General features: G+C 33.6%; 1 protein-coding gene across 2 annotated transcripts; it reads left to right on the top strand.

The window, feature by feature from the left end:
* Positions 1–18,008, top strand: LOC139690107 (monocyte to macrophage differentiation factor 2). Of its 2 annotated transcripts, XM_071587345.1 has the most exons (7): positions 1–207; positions 492–629; positions 2,169–2,263; positions 4,934–5,021; positions 9,907–10,079; positions 11,633–11,885; positions 15,710–18,008. In XM_071587345.1, the coding sequence occupies exons 3-7, from the start codon at positions 2,169–2,171 to the stop codon at positions 15,884–15,886; spliced, it is 786 nt and encodes a 261-aa protein (XP_071443446.1). In that variant the 5' UTR covers positions 1–207; positions 492–629; the 3' UTR covers positions 15,887–18,008. The 2 variants fall into 2 exon arrangements, with proteins under 2 accessions (XP_071443446.1, XP_071443447.1); XM_071587346.1 differs by lacking the exon at positions 2,169–2,263.
* The last annotated feature ends 2,215 nt before the right edge of the window (positions 18,009–20,223 follow it).

Below are 20,223 nucleotides of genomic sequence, written 5' to 3'. Positions count from 1 at the left end.
CCGATTGTCATTAATTAAAGTCGCAGACTATGTACTTTAAAGAGTTAGACTTCGTTGTTGCGGCATTTACTTTACTATAGTATATGTAAAAAATCAATTAACTTGTGTGATAATTGTTTCAGTACTTTCATATAATTATTCTAAGTTTATTAGAACCGAGTTTGTTTTCTAGTTATTTTCTGAATTAATCAACGCTTTGAAAATTACGTAAGTAAGCTACTTATTTACTAATTGTTTTCTTGAGTAATCTTTGAAAAATAAAAAATGTGATAAGTTTATGCTCGCACTGAAGAATTTTCAATCGGCTTCTGTAAATAATTTCAATATTTGCTGTTAAACCACTTCAATTAAATTTGAAATGATGAAAAACTATTCCGATATTGCAATTTTGGTACGTTATATTTCGGATCGAATGCAAATCTCTATTTATTATAAAAGTTTTGAAACATTTTTATCAGATTTTGTGTAACATTTTTCATTATTTCCGACAGATATAATGTGTTCAGTTATTAGTTGCCGTGAATTGCCCAAGTCATGACCCCATTGTTGTTATCACTAAATTCAGCGAAGATGGGATTCAACGCTGAATTGAAAACGATTCAGTCTCAGGTTATTAACAAATTAAAAGGGTAAGTAATGGATATTCATATTACTTAAACCATTTTCATTGATAATATATTTGCCTCTATCCCTGGCCTGGAAGTTAGAGAAAATGTCACTAAATTTTAATATTTCTATGCATCGCATAGATAATCAAGGGATAAATAAATAAAGCGGTATTTATGGAAATATATTTAGAATTATTTTGTTTAATAAAATAAGTATTTCGTGCATGGGTAAACCTAAAACAGAAGAAAAAGATTTACTTTTCTTACGTTTTACTTTATTTTCTGTTGTATGCTTCTATTAAACTTTTGATTGATTTTGAAGTGGTTAGCTAGTAACAGAGATGGGACGAAGACAATCCAAGAAGGAAACAAAAAAAAGATAGCCCAAGATTTACCCAGTGTGGAAGATTTTCTTTGGGTTGAGGCTAATAGTTTCGCGCTAGAGAAATTTTGAAACGAAACCTTTTAAAATGGCTTTGACCTCAGGTAATTGCTAAGATGTGACAGAGCTGCATTTAGTTTTCCCGCTGGAAGGAAGTTCAGTTTAAGTCCATCTGCTACCTGACCTCAGGTAATTGCTAAGATGTGACAGAGCTGCATCTAGTTTTCCCGCTGGAAGGAAGTTCAGTTTAAGTCCATCTGCTACCTTCGTTGTCGCCTGGAATAAGTATCCCCATCAAACAACAATTTCACACTTCTTCATGGGATTTACAGCGGTTTGGTCTGTACCATTGAGCGCCGAATATACTGCAACAACAACCACAATATTGAAAAGAGAAGGTCAGCCATTCCTGTGCCCCTAGATTTCATGGAATATACAGTCTGGTAACTGAAAATTTCTGATGAATGCTGGCCATAATTTTTAACTTTTTGATATTGTTTGATGCGGTAGCAGTCACACGAGAGTATAGAGCGTGTGTTTGGCTGTGGCGAGACCCTTGTACTTTTCTGGCAGCTCAGAACTCCGGATGCCCCTGTAGGTCTATTTGCGTTCGGGGGCAGCAGGTTTTGACTGCTTCAAATTCCTGAATTTGGCATTATGGACTCTCAAGGTATCCATGTATCACCTCAACATCAAGAAGACAAATAAAATTTGTGGCTACAAATTGCTAGTATCTTATGTTCAATAAACCTTCCAGTTCCACTAATTGATGATGAGTGATACAAATTTCACATCTTCACTCAATTTCCATTTAGAGCCCAGAGCAAAATGATGTTATTTTGCCCTGGAATCAATAAGCTGTCAATCACTCATGAAAAGCAAACACATGGGTGACTTAATGCTTCAAATTAAATGAGAAGTTACAAATGCATCCCCTTCAATCAGTCAGACAGATGAATTGTTTTCCTCATGTTCTTTTATGATGTAAAGATAACTGGGAAATGTTTAAGCGTGACAGTTTGTATTCCAGCAGAAATTATATATGGCATCCATTCCAGGAACTGAAGAATTCTTCTTGCCAAAAGATCTTCTCATGAACTTATTTGGTTGAATGTTGTCAATATATTTAATTCTTTCAAGATGATTAGAGCTGGAGTGCTTTCTTTGATATCTTGTAGATGGCCTTCCGGAAAAGTTTGATCTCTGGAGCAGGTAGTGAGGATTTGACGATGGTTGGAGAAGTCGGAAGAGTCCAGATGGCCGAAGGAAGAAGGTGGAGTCTTCCATTCCTGATGTAGTAATTTTAACTCTTTTTTTCCAGGCTATTAAGATGCCCTTACACTTTTCTGATGAGGCTATGTTTAGTTATCAGTACATTTTTGTTCAGTGTTCCATTTGACTTAAGATTTGAGTGTGGTGCCCTAACGAAATAGAATCCATCATCACTCCTTGAGTATGTAATGTATCATAGCCTTATACTTCAACTTTCTATGCTCTTTTGCTGCTATTTCTTCAAAAGAGTTATTTTGCGAGCATGGAGTTCTAGTTTCATTGTGGGACAACCATTTAATCCATCCTCAGTTGGTGAAAAATATCTGTTAGAAGTTGGCTATTCATTTGGAGTGGTTTATCCCACAAAAACCTTGCTGTTTATAATTCCCTTCCTAATCGGTATTTTATCCTAGAGTATTGATATCAATTTCATTTGTATGTGAGAATCAAGCCCTCTCTATTTCCCATTTGACTCATTGCTGTTAACACAGACTCACACCAGCAAATGTAAAACAAGTAACTGTTGTAGAAGGTTCACATGTCCAGTGGTTTTTCCTTTGCTTTTGGAAAAAATGGATTCAGTTTTACTACAGGTATTGATGTGAGAGATATGCATATTCAGGATTCATGTCACCCCATAGAGTACCTCCTGGTAAATGTATCTTCTATGATTAGGTACACTTTGGTGGGCTCTTTTCTCCTCATGTATTCATTGGAAGTATGTAGCAAAGAGTTTTCATGTTCCTGGAAGCCCCCATCTCCTCTCCGACAATTCCTTCACTATGATTAACCATTTGCCCTTCTTCCAAGAGGAAGAGGTATTGCTACCTGAAAAGGTCATGAAAGGTTGAGGGTAACAAAGCTGACCACTCAATAGCTAATGAAAACAAATGGCTATTGGCTTATGGCTAATGGCTTATGGCTATCAATGCAGTAAAAATTAATATTTTAAATATAAATGAACTTTTTTAAATATTTGTTTGGCATTATCAAAGTTCAGGATGATTTGGTGAATTGAGATACCTTACAATATTTTGAAGCATTGTCTTTGGGCAAGGTAATTGTTATAAACTGGAAAGACAGGAGGGGTAATTTTTTTATTTGAAACCATTTATGTTAAAATAATATCAATGATATATATGTACTTCAGGTTCTGAAAAGTAGTGCATTAGTTTTATTAACATTACTTATAGTACATGCCTGAATTTCTGAGGCCGAAATGCATTCCATTGATTAAGTCACCCTCAGTTTCATTTAGACAGAAATAAAATTACTGTACTGAGTATAATTTAACTTTAATTTTTAAACTTAACATGCAGTTTGATGTGTCAACGTCATTCAGTGTGCTTTGGATGATGGCATTGCGACATGAGTCGCGTTATACTTAAAAATTTCCTCAGTAATTTAATATAACCACAAAAAGATTGAATTTCATGAAGTTAAGGCTTCTACAATCATCTCGATTTCATCTTCATTTAATGTCTTCAAAATGTGACCATCATTCAAATGATCTCTACACATCTTGTGTATGCTTTTACTTGATATCTATGCTATTGATTATATTTAATGCAAATCTGTCAACATCATTCCATTTGTCTAGCTCAAAAATAAATTTTATCATGCATTTGAAGAAGCATTTGACAGAGTAAATTAGGTACAATCTAGGAAAGTATTAAAGAAAAAAGGGGTATGTATATTGGAGGGATAGGCGATTTATCTGTAACCTGTACGTGTCAAACTGCTCAGGTGTGTGGAGCGAATGGAGAATCAGGATGGGCAGTGTTAAGAAGTGGAGTAAGACCAGGATTTCCATTTTCACTCTTACTTTTCAACTTATATGCAGAGGAAATGGTTATAATGGATTGCGAGGAACTGGAGATGGGAATGTAAGTTGGTGAGGAATCCATGGAATTATTTAGGTTTGTAGATGATCAAGCTTTAGTGAGCCAGTCAGCCCATAGGGTGCAGTCATTGCTGAGCATGTTAGATAATTAGTGTAATAGGTATGGGATGTGAATGGATGCAAACAAAGCGGGAGTTAATGAGGGGAATGAGAAAGAGGAAGTGTAAGTAAAACATTAAAATAGAAGGGCAAAAACTAGAACAGGTGGAACAATTAGCATATCTTAGAAGTATCTTGGGTCAAGTTGATCACAGTAGTAGAGATATAAGAGGAAGTGTTGCATTAGATGAAGAAGCTTTCACAAGGAGGATGACAGGGGCATAAAGTAAGGAGGTTAAGATAAGACAAGTGAAAAATTTGCTATGGGCAAGATTTTGTGTGCCCCGGAAACTTTTTCCTTGAAGCAAGATGACTGGTGTAGATTCAAGACTTTTGATGTGTGGGAGTGGAGAAGGATGGGAAATGGGCAGGAAGGAAACCAAATAATGAAATGCTAGTCACGGTGGGGGAGGAAAGAGGATTGTTGAAAGAAATCCAATGAAGGCAGGAAAGATAGATGCTGAGAATTTTGATTGGCGATGGAATGATGAAGTCTGTTGTAGAGGGGAGGATATTAGGTGAGCTCAGGGGAAATTGAGGATTGTAATTCATCAAAAAATTTGAAATTTTCTTTTTTAAGTTATCCATTACTTACTTTTTGAATCACTTTGTGGCACTAACATTGCTGTTCATTTTTTCCTTTTCTCATTATATTCATGTCTTTTATAGGGTTCATTGGATGAATGCCAAAGCCAAACCAGATCAAGCATATGTACCAACAACTATTGAACATGTTGCAAATGTCATGACTCATGGTGTAAGTTCATAGTCATATTGAATTTGTTCATTTCCATCTTTATCAAGTCCGAGTATTTTTAATGTTTCTTCTATAACAATAAATCCAATCCCTCTGCCTCATTGTGCAAAAGTGGGCTCAAACAGTATCATTATAAAGTTAAATAACTTTAAGCCTTGTCATGTCTTTTTTTTAATAGTTTGCACAAAAGTTTATATGCATGAAGTTCATGTGCCCTTATACCAGTGGTAATTCTTTCTTAGACTTCTTAAAGGATCAATCATTCCACCCTACTGAACTAGTTGAATGCTGTAGAATCCTTCTATATGTGATTGTGAAGCAGACACCTCTATAGAAGTACATTCATTCAGTTGTTCAGTTCTTTCATTGTTGACAGTCGGATCACAAACAACAGGGCTTTGTTCCACTTGTTTTGTGTGCAATTTTGGATTCCTTGAATAAATTATTTTATAGACTATAAGCAGCCATTTCAAGTAATGCCAGGCTTTAATTTAGGTTCATTTGACCCGAATTGTATCTTTTTGTATAAGAGTCGTTAAGGATAAAGAGAATTGTGTCATTTGTGTGAGGCAAATGAAAAGCAGAGTCTCTGGATAAGACACTTCTTTCATCAGTGGCTAATCCTATATTTACAATTTTTGATTTGGGCATTCAATTGTCATAGACAACCCCAAATGTGTGGCAATACTGTGAGGTAATTGTGTATGTATTGCAAATTGTGAACTAGTGGTGGTATGTGTGTACTACCCACAATTATTGGGTGATCTCATCTTTAACCTTGTCCATCATAAATCCCTTTTGCTCAATCTGGTAAAAGTTATTATAAAAGGCATTACTTTTAATGATTGCACCATACCTTCAAACTAGATCTCAGATTGTGACTTGAAAAACAGAATTATATTCCTTCAGCACACCTTTACCTCTGTGATTGTTAAAATTTGTTGTCTCAGGCGTAACTTTATGGAATTTGCATAACATATTGAAATGTAATGAAATAATTGACTTTGTAATTCCACACACTTTAGTGTGGAAAAGTGTGTGGAATTACGAAGTCAATTATTTCATTACATTTCAATCTGTGGTTGTTCCTTAAGGGTTCATTGGAGTGCCACCATATTTCTGTTTCATAAAAAAGCCCTCCATCTTGCATTATCTGAATTGAATATTTTAAATCCAATACTATATTAAGATGATACCATTGTTATGGTCACATCTCTGTCACAAATAAGGTTGATTGAAAATATTAGCTAAGTTTCTGATACTTGAGAAGTGGGCCCATGAGAGTTTTGTATTTGATGGTTTCTAGCTCAACTTTTTGGAAGTTTATGTAAATTAAATGAAGAACACTGTGTATTTTTCCATTATTCTTTATTGTAGTACCACTAGTTTCAACACTTAGGCATCATTATCAGGTGCAAATTACTCCAGTTGCTGTCCATTTATATACCATTCTTGTGGGGAATTGGGTGGGTAGAAGAGAGAGAAGGTAGTAGGTCTTTTGTTGAAGGAAACGGATGCTTTCAGGATTGGGGAGAGGTGTTCAAAGAATAAATCGTTGACCAAATGACTCCCATGATTTTCTTCCCAGATGCTTGGCGAAGTGAGATTACGCAAGGTCACATTTCTTAAAACAGCGTTTATGTTAATCCACTCGCGTTTTTAATGATCTCCCTGATATAGATAGCACTGCAGTCCTTACAAGTTAACTTATAAATGCCCCTTTTATTTTGTTTTTCCACTTAACCCTTTTAAGTGTTCAAGAATGATTTTTAGATTGTTTACATTGCAAAAAGTGAACCAAATTTGTTTCATAGGAAAGAGGTTTGCTATCTTTAGTGAAATCAATCCATAATAAGGGAGTCTTCTCTCTACCCATTTTTAGATTTATTGGAAAAAATACTACACAGATAATGTTCCCTCAGAACTAACAATCTTTTGTTTAAACCAGTTAATATGGATGTAAAATATTAAAAATGGCGTAGACTTGGGCAATCTCACTTTGCCAAGCATCTGTGGGAAGAAAATCATGGGAGCGATTACAACCCGGAACTGATACACCAAATGGACAAAGGAAGGAGCATAGACAAGTGGGAAGAGCTGGAAATCAGAAGGAATATGAAAAAGGGTCATTTGGTCAACGATTTATTATTTGAACACCTCTCCTTAATCCTGGAAGCATCCCTTTCCATTATGGAAAAACCTAACTACTGTTCCCCCCCACTGTGAACCCCTCTAATCGCCTTTCTGACACTGAACACCCCTCTCCTCCTCCCCATCAACACCGATCACAACCCCTCCTCTTACCCCCCCCCTCCCCCCCTTCCCCCTCTCTCCCTCACCCCTTAACCCAAAATGGTATATAAATGGACGGCAACTTGAGTAATTTGTATATGATGATGATGCCTAAGCGTTGAAACTAGTAGTACCAAAATAAATAACAGTGTAAAAATACATTGTGTTCTTCATTTTATTAACATGAGAGTTATGTAATTATGAAAATGTTTTAATCAGAATGGAATGTACTTTCTGTCTGTGAAAAACAAACGGGCATCTTGATAATAAAAATTAAGGGAAAATCTATTGTGCAAGTTAGTAAACTAAGTCAACTTCTTATTAAGAAAACTTTTTGTAACAGTAAGTAAAAAGACAACATAATCTATATTTTGGTGAATTGTATTCTCATATTATCTAAAGTAATATTCTCTTGGGTTCCTCAAAGTTTTTCAAATTATGTTAAGCCTGTAAAAATGGCTAATCACACCAAAACCAGTTAGGCACCCATGAAGATCATTATTTCAGAAGTGGGGTCTCTCTCTCATCATCATTTACATATTTGCTACAATCTGCAATTGCTTCATCTAATTTTCTAATTAATCTAATCATGCCTTTCTAATTTAAATTTATTTTAGTTTATAATTTGTGCTTCTTTAGGTAGCTCATATTTAAAACATGGCAATGCTAAAATATAAAATTCAAAATGGTTGGAATTAACAATCGACAAATCTGCAACTTCTTGAGCCTCATAGAATACTGTAAAAAATGCAGTGTTGTGGTAGTGAATCTTACATAAAATGTGTCTATGATTTATAACCCATTGTGATTCACTCAATTACCATTATTATCTAAGAATGGATGTGTGCCTGCTGCATTTTCCCATGTTAATGCCAATTCTTTTTCCCTGAAGTCCATTGACACCATAAGCCAATGGTATGGGAAAATCTCATGTCTATTATCAATAATAATAATTTTTATTTGCCCAGGAAACATAATAATTGATGAAAATATAATGCATGTAAATTGGATATCACATACATTTAAAAGAAAATAGATATTATAGCAAAAAAGTAGCATGCAGTGTTATTGAAGTTGAATCTTGCATAGATTTACATTGATAATTTTTTGCCATGTATGTATTCACTTATAGAATAATAAATTTCATTATTATTATATTTTTGTTTTAAATTATCAATTCTATTGATATTTAATATTTTCTGTTAGTTTATTATACCATCTCAGACCCATTTCAAGGGGTCCTAGTTTTATTGTAGCTGTGATTATGGGTCGATAGTGAAGTAAATTTCTTGTCCTGTTAAGTGATCATGAAAATATGATATTACTTTGAAACCCTGTAGTTTATTTTGTATGTACAACAGTGTAGATAATATGCAAATACATTGTACTGGAAGTAGTTGTAAATGAGTGGAAATTGATGTGCAAATTGAGTTATATGGTTAACCAGAAATAATTCATGCAGCTCTTTCTTGCATTTAAATATTTTAGTGAAGAGATGTGAAGAACCCTATAGAAATGTGGTATATATTTAGCATAAGTGCTTCTATGCATAATCACCTTCATTGCTCCTAATACTAAAACAATTATGGATTTTTCTTCTATTGTGAAATTCAAACCGTGTCTGGTTCAACCTGAAAAAATAACTCTTTAATCATGCTCATAAAATGCATGTACTACATTAATGTGCAGGTGATTAACATTTACTTCTACTATTCCCAAATCCCACTACATATTTTATGAAATTTATCCATTTGCAAATTTTTGATTTTATGGGTGTTACAGAATTTATTGTTAGTTTTCAGCCTTTTTTCATTAAAAAATCACATTCTAGTTTCTCTTTGGCCATTTTTGTTTCTATTATCACTCTATACATGTACTTATTAACCCTGACATGATTGGAACTCACCTTCAAGAAGTACTTAAATATGATGTGGATTTAATTTGGTAATTAATGCATATCAGAATATATTTTAATCAAATAATAGCAGAATCAATAGCTGGTAGTAAATTGGACATGTAAAAGGGATGTATTTGAATGATGATTTTTAGAAAAATAGTTGGTGATAAACAGCAATTGGAAGGTTTTCCCCTTTGAATGTTTGACCTAGTAGTATGCTACTGGGTCTATGACTTAGACAGCTGTTATTGTACTGTAGAGGTAGGGAGAAAAATGAGTTAATTGAACACAGCCTATCTATGTCAATGCAAAAACGTAAATGAAAACATTTATGCATATTTCATAATACTTTTAATCGATCACAGTTTGGTAATTTGTTTAATGATCAATGCACGGTTAAGATACATTTATGGTTTGCTGATCCCATAGTTTCATTTTCTGTGATCCAATAAATCTGTTGGGTTATGTTTACTATCTGATTGTATGCTGTCCATTTCCTATCCATGCATCATAGTTGTGATTAACATATTTTAAGTTCATGAGGACCATCATTATTAATTAATAGATCCTATATTTTGGTGGTGATATTAATTTAGCTTGGTGTAGTCTTACCACTTTGTTTATAATTCCTTAATTTTGTATGGATAGTTCTTACTGAAGTATCTGTAGTTGATTCTCAATAAATGTCTGCTGCAGGTTTGGGTGGCTCCAAGCATTTATGCTTGCACAACCTTGGTTCAGCGCTCAGCTAGCTGGCCTCAGTACTGGTCAGCTCTCATCTATGGTGCTGCCTTAATTCTCCTTTTCACCATCTCAACTTTCTTCCACTCAGTCTTTTTCTGCTCAAGAGAACGCTCTGGAAAAATGGGGTATGGGTATTATCCCCCTTCTTCATGTACATTTTAAATCCAACATGAATTGTATGCATGTGTATAAATATTCCAAACACTGCTGCTGTGTAAATCAATTATAAGGTGGTTTAGTAGCCCAGAGGGTAATGTAAGTGAATGACTGAACTGCCCAGGTTGAAATCTGAGTGATGCATGTGGGAACCATAGGCTTCATGCCAAGCTGTGTTTTTTTCTGCATTAAGATATTCTTGCAGAACTGTATGACTTAGTATGAAGTGAACTACACCCTCCCTTATCACACCAACCTTTTTCATTACTTTAGATGGTTGGAATCAAATGCATGTGCATTTTTATCTGCTCTTTAAACTGTTTTTCATCCTGTACATATTACATGATCAGCCTGTTTTAAATATTGCTGGTATACTCTCCTTTCTATTTGATTCAATACATGCATAGCTATGGAAAACATACTTTCTTCCAAGGGGCATTCTGAAGTTTCATAATGAATTCAATCCCATTTACATTGAAATACATGTATAGCGCCCTTAAAAGTTTTGCCGCTCCCAAACCACTGACATATGATTAACATGAGTGAATCAGAATGCATATACAATTTAATTTAAAGCCATGATAAATTCCAATACTTCATATGTTATTAAGTATATTGAAATCCTCACCCTAAACATAGCATCATGTTTATATGTTTCAATTTTTTATGTAGATTTTGAAGACATCACATGCATTTGTGCCCTCCATTTAAAAAAATATATAACATTCATTGCACCATAAGAATTACACTTATGTTTGCTTAGTCATTAATTACTGAGAAACAGTATGTGAGCTCTGAAATTTTGGATATGCTGGGATCTGGGTTTGAATCCCAATCATAGCAAATGATTTTTACCCTTTGAAAATGGTTGTGTTGTAATGAGAATTAGTGGATAACTCTGTTAAAAGTTATTGTTATGGCATCTGCCGCAGTTTCTATGTAGTAGAAACAACTGCATATATGTTGTATATACTTCCTCCATCTCAAATCCACTATCTTAGCTTTTCTGCTTCTTATCATTTCATTGTCATGAGGGCAATGTGTTGCCTCATAGTAAAGAGTTATGGTCTAAACTCATAGTATATCAGCTCTCCCTACCATTGCCTGCTTTATTATTTCTGTCTATCACAGTACTGCACATATCTTTGAATTGAGATCCTACAGGAACACAGATGGTACATGTAGATAGAGACATTGGGAAACCTTCTTTTCCCTTCTAAGACCTTGTGTATCTTAAAGAGCTGTGACCATTATTTTTCCCACATTCCACTTTCACTCCTGTAAAGAACTTGACTCCTTCCCTACATCCCATCAGAGCACAGCCCTTTGTTTCTGCTGCAAATTATTTCAACTATCATGGAACACCACTGTTTATAATTGTTAGAAAGTGAAATATAGGACCTCACCTCCAGAATTTTATGTATTAATCAGGATACTATAGATTTTGCATTAATGGTATTTTATTATTATTTATTTATACATATTAAGAATGATACTAATAGTACTACTCTAATCATTAAAGGCAATTAAAGGATCTTCTACACCGGGGAGACCGTGCAATGATTTATGTTTTCATTGCGGCTTCCTATTTCCCTTGGCTTACCCTGCGGCCACTCCCACCTGATGGATGGGCTGCAGAACTCCGTTGGGTTGTTTGGCTTCTTGCATCCCTCGGAATCTTGTATCAGCAGCTCTACCATGAACAATACAAATGGTTGGAAACTCTGTTTTACCTGGTTATGGGTATTGCTCCATCAATTGCCATCTTGTCCATGGTGAGTTAACTTTTTTCTTTATATCAATAATTATTAAATGTCACGGTCACATTTAAATATTAATTGCCATGAGCCTATCTAAATGATATCTTTTATCTTGGGTTACATATACACACATTTTTTTAGCATCAGCTGTCATTACCATACTTTCTCCAAGGTTCATAAATATTAAGCACTCATGTGTTTAAAATCCTGGCAGTCTTAACTTAATGTTTCAAATGTATATAATAATTGTCAGCATAATATATATGTTGATGGTGTATTACCATGAATAGCTGTTGAGGCATATTTAGAAATTTTCTTTTCTGGACTTGCCAAAAATTAGCTTGTTGAACTGAAGAAGAATTTGGTTTGTGACTAAGTTAATGGATTAAACAAAATGAGCTTTAACAACCATTAAAGTTTGCTATAATGTAACAGGTAATTACAAACAAATATCTCTTTAAGATTATGGTAAAACATTTGCATAAGTATTAATTACATAGCTGTTTGGAAGTTGGAAGATGCTCCACAGACAAACATCAGTGGAATACCCAGAAAATTAATCACACAGATGAAGTCCAAGGTCCAGGGGGTATTTGCATAGAGGGGATATTTCTGGGCAGTAGGAAAATAAATGAAACTGTTGAATTTCAGGGCCTACTGAGGGTTGTGTGACCTTCAAGTTGGCCATCTAGTATTGAAGACTTAAGCTTGTAAGATAGCATAAAATGATATTTTTGCAAAATAAGTTCTGCCAGTAAAAATTATTATCACTCTTCACTGAACATCCTATGGATGTATATTCCATTATTTTCTTATTGTTCATCAGCTAAGTAGAGCCCAGAAATTGTGTTAATTTTTTGCCAACATTCGATTTACAATATTTCTTTTTTTATGATGACTAGTACAAGTTAAGTACCATTTGAGAATATAATTAATTATATTTAGCAGAAAAAATTATTTTATAGGTTTAAAAGAGAAATTCTATCTGGTCCCACTATTTTATACTTCATTTTACAGAAATAATTTGCCCTAAAATATATAGGGTGGTTTGAAAAGTCTTTGCAGAATTAAAACTGATTATTTTTTAGATGAATCATTTCTGTTGTTGAAAATAGTCTACTTATACATGTATGGTAATTCTCACTTTGTCCAACACTGCTCCAGTTGGTTGATTCCTCCGAATGATGTGATTATTCCAAAATTTCAGAACAACTTCATTCCTTCTAATTCAAGGCCATATTCCTTCTAATCCAAGGAACTAGGTTTCACTCTGTTATACTGTATCCTCCATGAGAATATATTTGGGTACATTCTTATCCCTATGTCTTGATGGTAGATGACTATTTGAAGCAGACAGTTGTCCTTAATACTTGATAATACAAGGGCAATTCAATAAATACCCGTGTTTGACAACAAAGGGCATTCCTGAGGGAAGTTTATGTTATCATCCTGTGCCGCCATCTATCAAAGGATGGCGAAACAAATTTCAGACTGATTTAAAGGTTAGTTTGGATTTGGCAGCCATTCAAGTAAGACGTGTTTCGTGATTTTCGCTAAGATGGAAAAAGGGCAATATTGTTTGGTAATTCGCTTTTTGTTTTTGGATGGGAAGAAATGTGAGGAGATAAAAGCAAAGTTGGATGTTGTTTATGGGGACACTTTGCCATCTATGACCACAGTTAGATATTGGTTCAATGAATTTAAACAAGGGCGAACATCTGTTTTTGATGAGGAGCGACCAGGATGCCCGGCAGACGTGGTTACTGAGGAAATCATTCAAAAAGTCCACGCCATGATTCTTGCTGATCGACGAACGAAAGTGCGCGAAGTAGCAGAGGCCGTGAGTGTGTCAACCGGAACGGCAATTAATATTTTACGTGATAAGCTGGTGATGGAAAAATTGTCGGTCCGATGGGTGCCGCGATTGCTCACGATGGACAACAAGCTGATCCGGCTGTCAACTTCATTGTCGCCGCCAAACTGCATGAACTATGTTATGAATTGCTGTTGCACCCCCCGTATTCACCTCCGTGCTCCCTGCGACTTTTTCTTATTCCCTAACATGAAGAAATGACTCAAGGAAAAAAAATTTAGCTCAAACAAGGAAGTTATCGCCAAGACAGAGGCATATTTTGGAGAGTTTGACAAATCCTATATTTTGGAGGGGTTAAAAAAATGGCCGGAATGTTGGGAGAAGTGTATCTTTCTTAAAGGGGACTGTGTTGAAAAATAAAAAAAATGTTTTTGAAAAAATGGTTTCTTCATTTCTAACATGGGTACTTATTGAACTGCCCTCATAAGTATTAGAAAGTGCAACTAATGTTGGATTATGATCGGTAACAGAAGTGCCGTTGAAATTTTATGACAATGTCTAACCTTTGGTGCTTGGAGGTTTGGAAGCATCTGAGTTTATTTAAAAGTGTTCAGAATATGTGCTTTTTATTGCAAATGTGGTGAAACCAGCATGGCTTGTTCACAGTAATAAAATCCATTATTGGAAGGCCTAACTGTAACCACTCTAGATAACCAATCTGCAGTCTTGCACATTCAGCTACCCATTTCAAGTACCTTTTGATTAGTGATGTCAGTTGCTGCTGGATTTGAAATGGATGCCTGGTTGATTACCTTATTTGACATTATATAAGATACACATTTTTTCCAAAATTATGGTTCAAAAAATCACCTGCATCTTGTGTGTAAAGGTTTGAGCTTCCATGGGTTAGTGCTCAATACTTAATTCTATTTTTACTCTATATGGTCAGTACTACCCATTTTGACTCCACTTTATTTAGATCATTATATTTACTCTCATAATATTTATTATATATGAGTAATTGGTTGCTCATCACCAGTATGTGACATGAAAATATTGTTGCTTGCTTCTTCTGCGATGTCAAAAGAGGTACGAGCAAGATATTGCAGAACTTGATCATATAATATCAAAACTGATCATAAGAAAACAGTGTGTGCTCTTCTTATTGAGTGGAGTTATTTGTTTTAAAAGATTTACCCTAACATGTATGACCATAGGTGACAAAAGATTAAGCTACACAATTCTATTAAAATTTATTAATAGTTTATTTATAGTTTGACATTTATTAATAGTTTCAGGACAAAGTAATTTTTTTTGGTAGTTACATCAATGATTGTGACATCTATTTGGCTTTTCTGAACCATGAGAACCTAAAGGAAATAGAACTTAACTTGGTGAGGTGTCACACTTTCCTATGGATTGTTTTAATTTTTATTATGGTGTGTGTCTTATATGCCGGCCATTAAATATTCCATCAAATATGGTAAGTGTTAGTTTTCTCATATATTGCATTCTACAGCTGCATTCTAAATTCTATAGGATTTATACATGTTTAATGAAGTCTCAGATAAATAAGAGGTTGATATTAAGGACTTAGAGAGGGAATAGGCTAAAGTGCAATGGGATGTCCTAGAGGGACAGTCTTGTTGTCATTTTGAAGGGTAGGAGTCATTGGTGTTGCCATCAAAGCAGAAATTTCACCAAATAATCAATGTTGTATCTAAAGTAATCCTTCTAAAAAAACTTCAGTACACTTGGATCATTTGAAACCTGCTGATTTTTCCATTGAAATAGATTATCCATGTAACCAACTCCATTAATGATTTACAAAGTTAAAAAGTTATACATGTATTACAATTACTATGGTGTAAATGTCAAAGTTATGAGTTATGCTGCAGATTCCTTGCAACCCTAGCTGTTGCTTGTATGTTCAGATAATAATCTTCCCCTGATTTTTTTTGCTGTTTTTCCTACCTCAAATTAATTGTGCTTAATTATGAAATTCGTATTCTCATTTTCTTCGCAGAGTGACTTTTCTGGGTTAACAGAACTTAAGATTGGTGGCGTGATATACATATTAGGTGTGTTTTTCTTCAAAGCAGATGGTTGCATACCTTGTGCTCATGCAATTTGGCATATTCACGTTGTATGTGCAGCTGGAGTTCATTATTATGCAATTTTAAAGTATCTGTATATGCAATAATCTTTTCATTGATGGTAATTGAATCTTGTTTGGTCTGAAACTATATCTGCTACATTGATAAAACATGATTTCACCATTTCTTTTAATTTGAATAAGAGGTTATTTGCTTTTCAGAGGCTTACGTAGAGCCCTTAGACCTAACTGTATTGAAATGGTGTACAAATGTACAGTTTAAATGTTAGCAAATATTTTTGTAAATGACTTTATAGAAGCTTAATGCGAGTTTTCACAATTAAGTTTATGAATCATTGTTTTCCCACTGTGTTGGAGAATAGCATTCATGAATTATTTATGATTTACAGGGAATTATGCATATCAATGCAAATTTATAAACCTCATATTCAATTTTTGTATGTTTTATTCAGATTTTTGTTTGTGAACTTTTGTTTTGTTATGTTTTGAAGTTGTTCTACACATAAGGAGTCAAAATATTTGATTGATTGTTGGTTAATTGTACTGAAATACTCCTGCTACTACAGTGAATACAAATGCTCATATTCTTTATCATGAAGTGTTCCTTGACTTTGTAATAGTTATTTGTAGCAAAATATTCAAACCAAAAGCTTTATTTTTGGAGTTACTTGTATTTTTTCCACCGCAATTTTAGATGTAAAGGAGGAGTAACATTCATTGGTGTTGTTGATTTTTGAAATCATAATTAGATTGGTGCTCTCTATTTACTATAATGTCGAACATTTACTGATGTTACCTATGAATTGATAATTTCAATATTTGTTTTCATTTATGGGCCATATTGAAGGGATGTTGTAGGTGTGTATTTTTTTAAGCCAGTGCACCTGGTTTCATAATCTCATTGGTGATATTGCTTTATTGGTATTGATCTCTTTATGATATTACTCTATTATTGAGTAGTACTGCACTTGAATTCTCTGTTAATTACTCTGTAAAGATATTTGCCTTTTAAAATTTTATTGGAAACTGGCTTGAGACTTATAATTTGTATATGTTCTGATATTTTCCAAGATTAGGTACTTATATTTAAAAATTAAATTGTACATTAGGCCTTAGTGTTTCATCTCAGTGTAAAGATGTAATTGTATGCATTATATCTGGTATCAATTCTTAACTAAGTAATTTTCTGCCATTCATAAAATCATAAGTTCATAAAATGTAATTGATAAACTTCTCTTGCTGTTCTGTTGTTTGGACGAATTTGATTTTGACCATATATTTTCAAGGATTTTGAAGGAATCAGGAAAATAGAGATGAAATCAACACATAAGAAAATTGGATTGTAAAATTTGAGGTGCTCTAGAAAGGCAATGTTGATATTAAATTTGAAATCATTGTTGTGTTTAAAATTGTTGACACACTGATAGCATTTAAAAAGCATTAGTTACAATCCATGAGACATTAGCATCAATGTAAACAAGTTGAAACACTCCTTGATTGGAATTTAAGCTATTGTGACATGGTGTATAGTTGTAAAGTTTTCTGTGTATTGAAATTTCTTTTTTTCTACACCTCAATAGGGGAATTTTTGGATATCCCTCATCATGTTCTCTAATGAGAGTAAATTTGGACAATATACACATTACACTTGGTAAAATTACTTGTTTCCTTTGCGAAAACAATGGGAATTCATACTATTCTAGCCGAATATTAGTTCTTCCTGAATTTGTTATTTATGGTATCGGTTAAGAGTGTGTGGGAGTAAATGGATTATTTACTCTAAGATTAAATGGGCAACTATGATAAATATAATGGTAATTTATACTTCTCTGGTACTCAAAAGAGTTTCGAATTGTTTTAATCCATAACATTGAATTCCAAGATCTAGGCAAGTTTGCAAAGGAGTTATAAAAATTAATATGGCTGTAATGTAAACAATTAATTTACACTTCCATCACAAACTGATGTCTGCCTCGTGGCCCACAAAAGAAACTTCACTGATGTTGATTACACTGTGTACTGGAAATGATATAGTAGTATATCTGTGTTGTATTATCTATGATAATGGTGTTATATTTCAATTTGTTAACTCATCCAAGATTTTTTTAGATATTTGTAAAGGTTTCTTCCATCAATGTAATTGTGCACCCCTTTAAAATGTTTACAAATGGATAAAAATATATATGATTGAGGAAAAATGTTTATCATATCTTACTCTTTTTCTTAATTAGTCTTCATTGAAGTTTTAAAAAAATGAATGTTTAAATATGACCTTATATTTAATATTCATGATATAAAGAAGTAATGATTGACTATGAAAATGATTAACCCCTCTTAAACTCTCCAAACACAATGTGGCGACTAAAAATAATGTTACACACCTAACACAGGTAATCTACTACAAGTATAACCTATACTGTGTAATTTGGAGGTAGGTGGGGTGGGGTGGGTGGTAATTTGGGGTAGGTAAATTTTGCATATTGAAGATTCAATCTATGTAGACAGATATTGAGTGTATTATTGTAAAGCATTTAAGGTTGCCATACATACTGAAAACTAGAATTGTTACTAGTTCAAGGGATATAATTGTTGTCCTGGCAGGATGGTCATAAAGTTATCAAAATACTGGATCAAGGAACATTTGTCCACATCTAAACAAAAAGAATGTAAGCAGTGCATCTACCACTAAAATATTGGCTAGATCCTTTGTACCATATAAGGAGGAAAACAGTTACAGCAGCAGAGGCAATGATGATGTTCCACTTAATTGAGCATTTCCATTCCCATAACATCAGTACAAGGGTAATTTTCGAAATATACTGCACGTTGGGGATATTTTTTCAGCCAAAATAAAAATCATGGAATAAATTTTCTTGTCATTGGAGGCAAATAAATACTTAAAGATACATGAGCTCTCAATGTAATACATGCTTTGTGAAATATAGCATTTGCTTGCTTTTACAAAGTCCACATAGCTTAAAAATTCTTCCATTTTTAAATTTCCAGAAGCAAATCATGGATTCTGGGTGCAAAAGGCAAGTGATTTCCGATTGATTGCTCGTCAGAGAAGTCTTCTACTTTATCGAGCAGGATCCTCTTTTCTTTTAATGACTCCTGCTTGCTTAGTTTTACCCACTGTCTATGTGCATGTGCCCATTTTATCCTCCCATCTTGTTCTCTCTTTCTATCATATTGGTTACCATTTTTACTTTCCCCAACCATATCCCTTGGTCCCAGCTTTATCTCAAATTTTAGAGGTACAGTTCATGAGTTCTATTCTCTTTCAGCCTTTATCGATGTACTTTTTCTACTGTCTTTTCATGAAGGCTCTCTCATCTCTGGTCAAAGATTTTTATAATGTTAATTGTAACAGTCATCTTACTTTTTTGTTTCATTGAAAGAGATTTATTGCTATCCTAATAAGAAGTTTTTGTTTGATTTTATAGTAAATGATACCTTTACTGTATTTTTAAAATTTTTATAGTATTTACTGAATCTGAATACAGTAAAGGTTTCAGTAAAAATTCAGTAAATTTTATAATATCTATATTATATATTTATAATAAATAAAATAAATTTTATAATGAATGAAATAAATGTTATCGAAATCAGTCAATAATAGTTGCTGCCTCCCCATTATTTGACCTCCATAATGCCACAGATAATCTCACTATTGGTGTTCAGGTTGTGATGGCTCATGTTTACAACTGTTCTCAATCTTCACTGTTTCCATTGCCTCCGTTAAAGCATATCTTGCAAATGTGTCTCATAATAATCGTACAAATCATGTGAAGACAAGGTGCCTTAATAAATTTCTGCCTATTGAAAGATTAATTGAACTTATGAACTATTGAAGTAATCTTTACTAGATAACTTGCAGGTATGAAACCTTTTTTTAGAATGAAGCATATAGATGGGAGAACTTACATAAATGAAAGTTGAGTGAATTTACCATAAACTAGAAATGGGTCAAGTTCTTGTTAAACTGTGTTTTTGAATAACAATACTCGGAATTGATAAATTTTGCCTAGTATTATGTTTTTATCTCATTAATGTACTGTGGACAGAATAATAAAACTGAATTAAACAATTGAAGGCTATTATGCAAATACATTACAACGAGGGGTTTCAATTTACTCAGCTTTTTACAAAATGATATTAATTAAAGTTGGGACTCTGGACTGTCTTGGGTAAAAGTATGGCCGGTGTATCATTAAAATTTAAGATGCTTCAACTTTAAATGTTTAAATTGTTATTCTTTTGTTTTTAATACTATTTAAATAAAGATTCTGGTTTGTGGAGAAAAATAAAAAGTTATTTTTAATTATTTTATATACTAATTTTAGTAAATAAATCAAGTGGTGGAATCTGTTTGTGTAAAACCTCATTTGCACTTATTCCCCATGCATTTCCCTTCATAGCAT

The sequence above is a fragment of the Hetaerina americana genome, unplaced genomic scaffold (assembly GCF_022747635.1).
Source record: "Hetaerina americana unplaced genomic scaffold, ioHetAmer1.1.p SCAF_3, whole genome shotgun sequence".
Lineage (NCBI taxonomy): Eukaryota > Metazoa > Arthropoda > Insecta > Odonata > Calopterygidae > Hetaerina > Hetaerina americana.
The sequence above is the reverse complement of the archived record's forward strand: the minus strand, read 5'-3'. Positions and strand labels throughout refer to the sequence as shown.

Coding starts and splice junctions, on each gene's coding strand:
- LOC139690107 (XM_071587346.1), top strand. CDS start 535: ATGACCCCATTGTTGTTATCACTAAATTCAGCGAAGATGGGATTCAAC. Junction 5,022..9,906: donor CAAATGTCATGACTCATGGT/GTAAGTTCATAG, acceptor TGTCTGCTGCAG/GTTTGGGTGGCTCCAAGCAT. Junction 11,886..15,709: donor CAATTGCCATCTTGTCCATG/GTGAGTTAACTT, acceptor TTTTCTTCGCAG/AGTGACTTTTCTGGGTTAAC.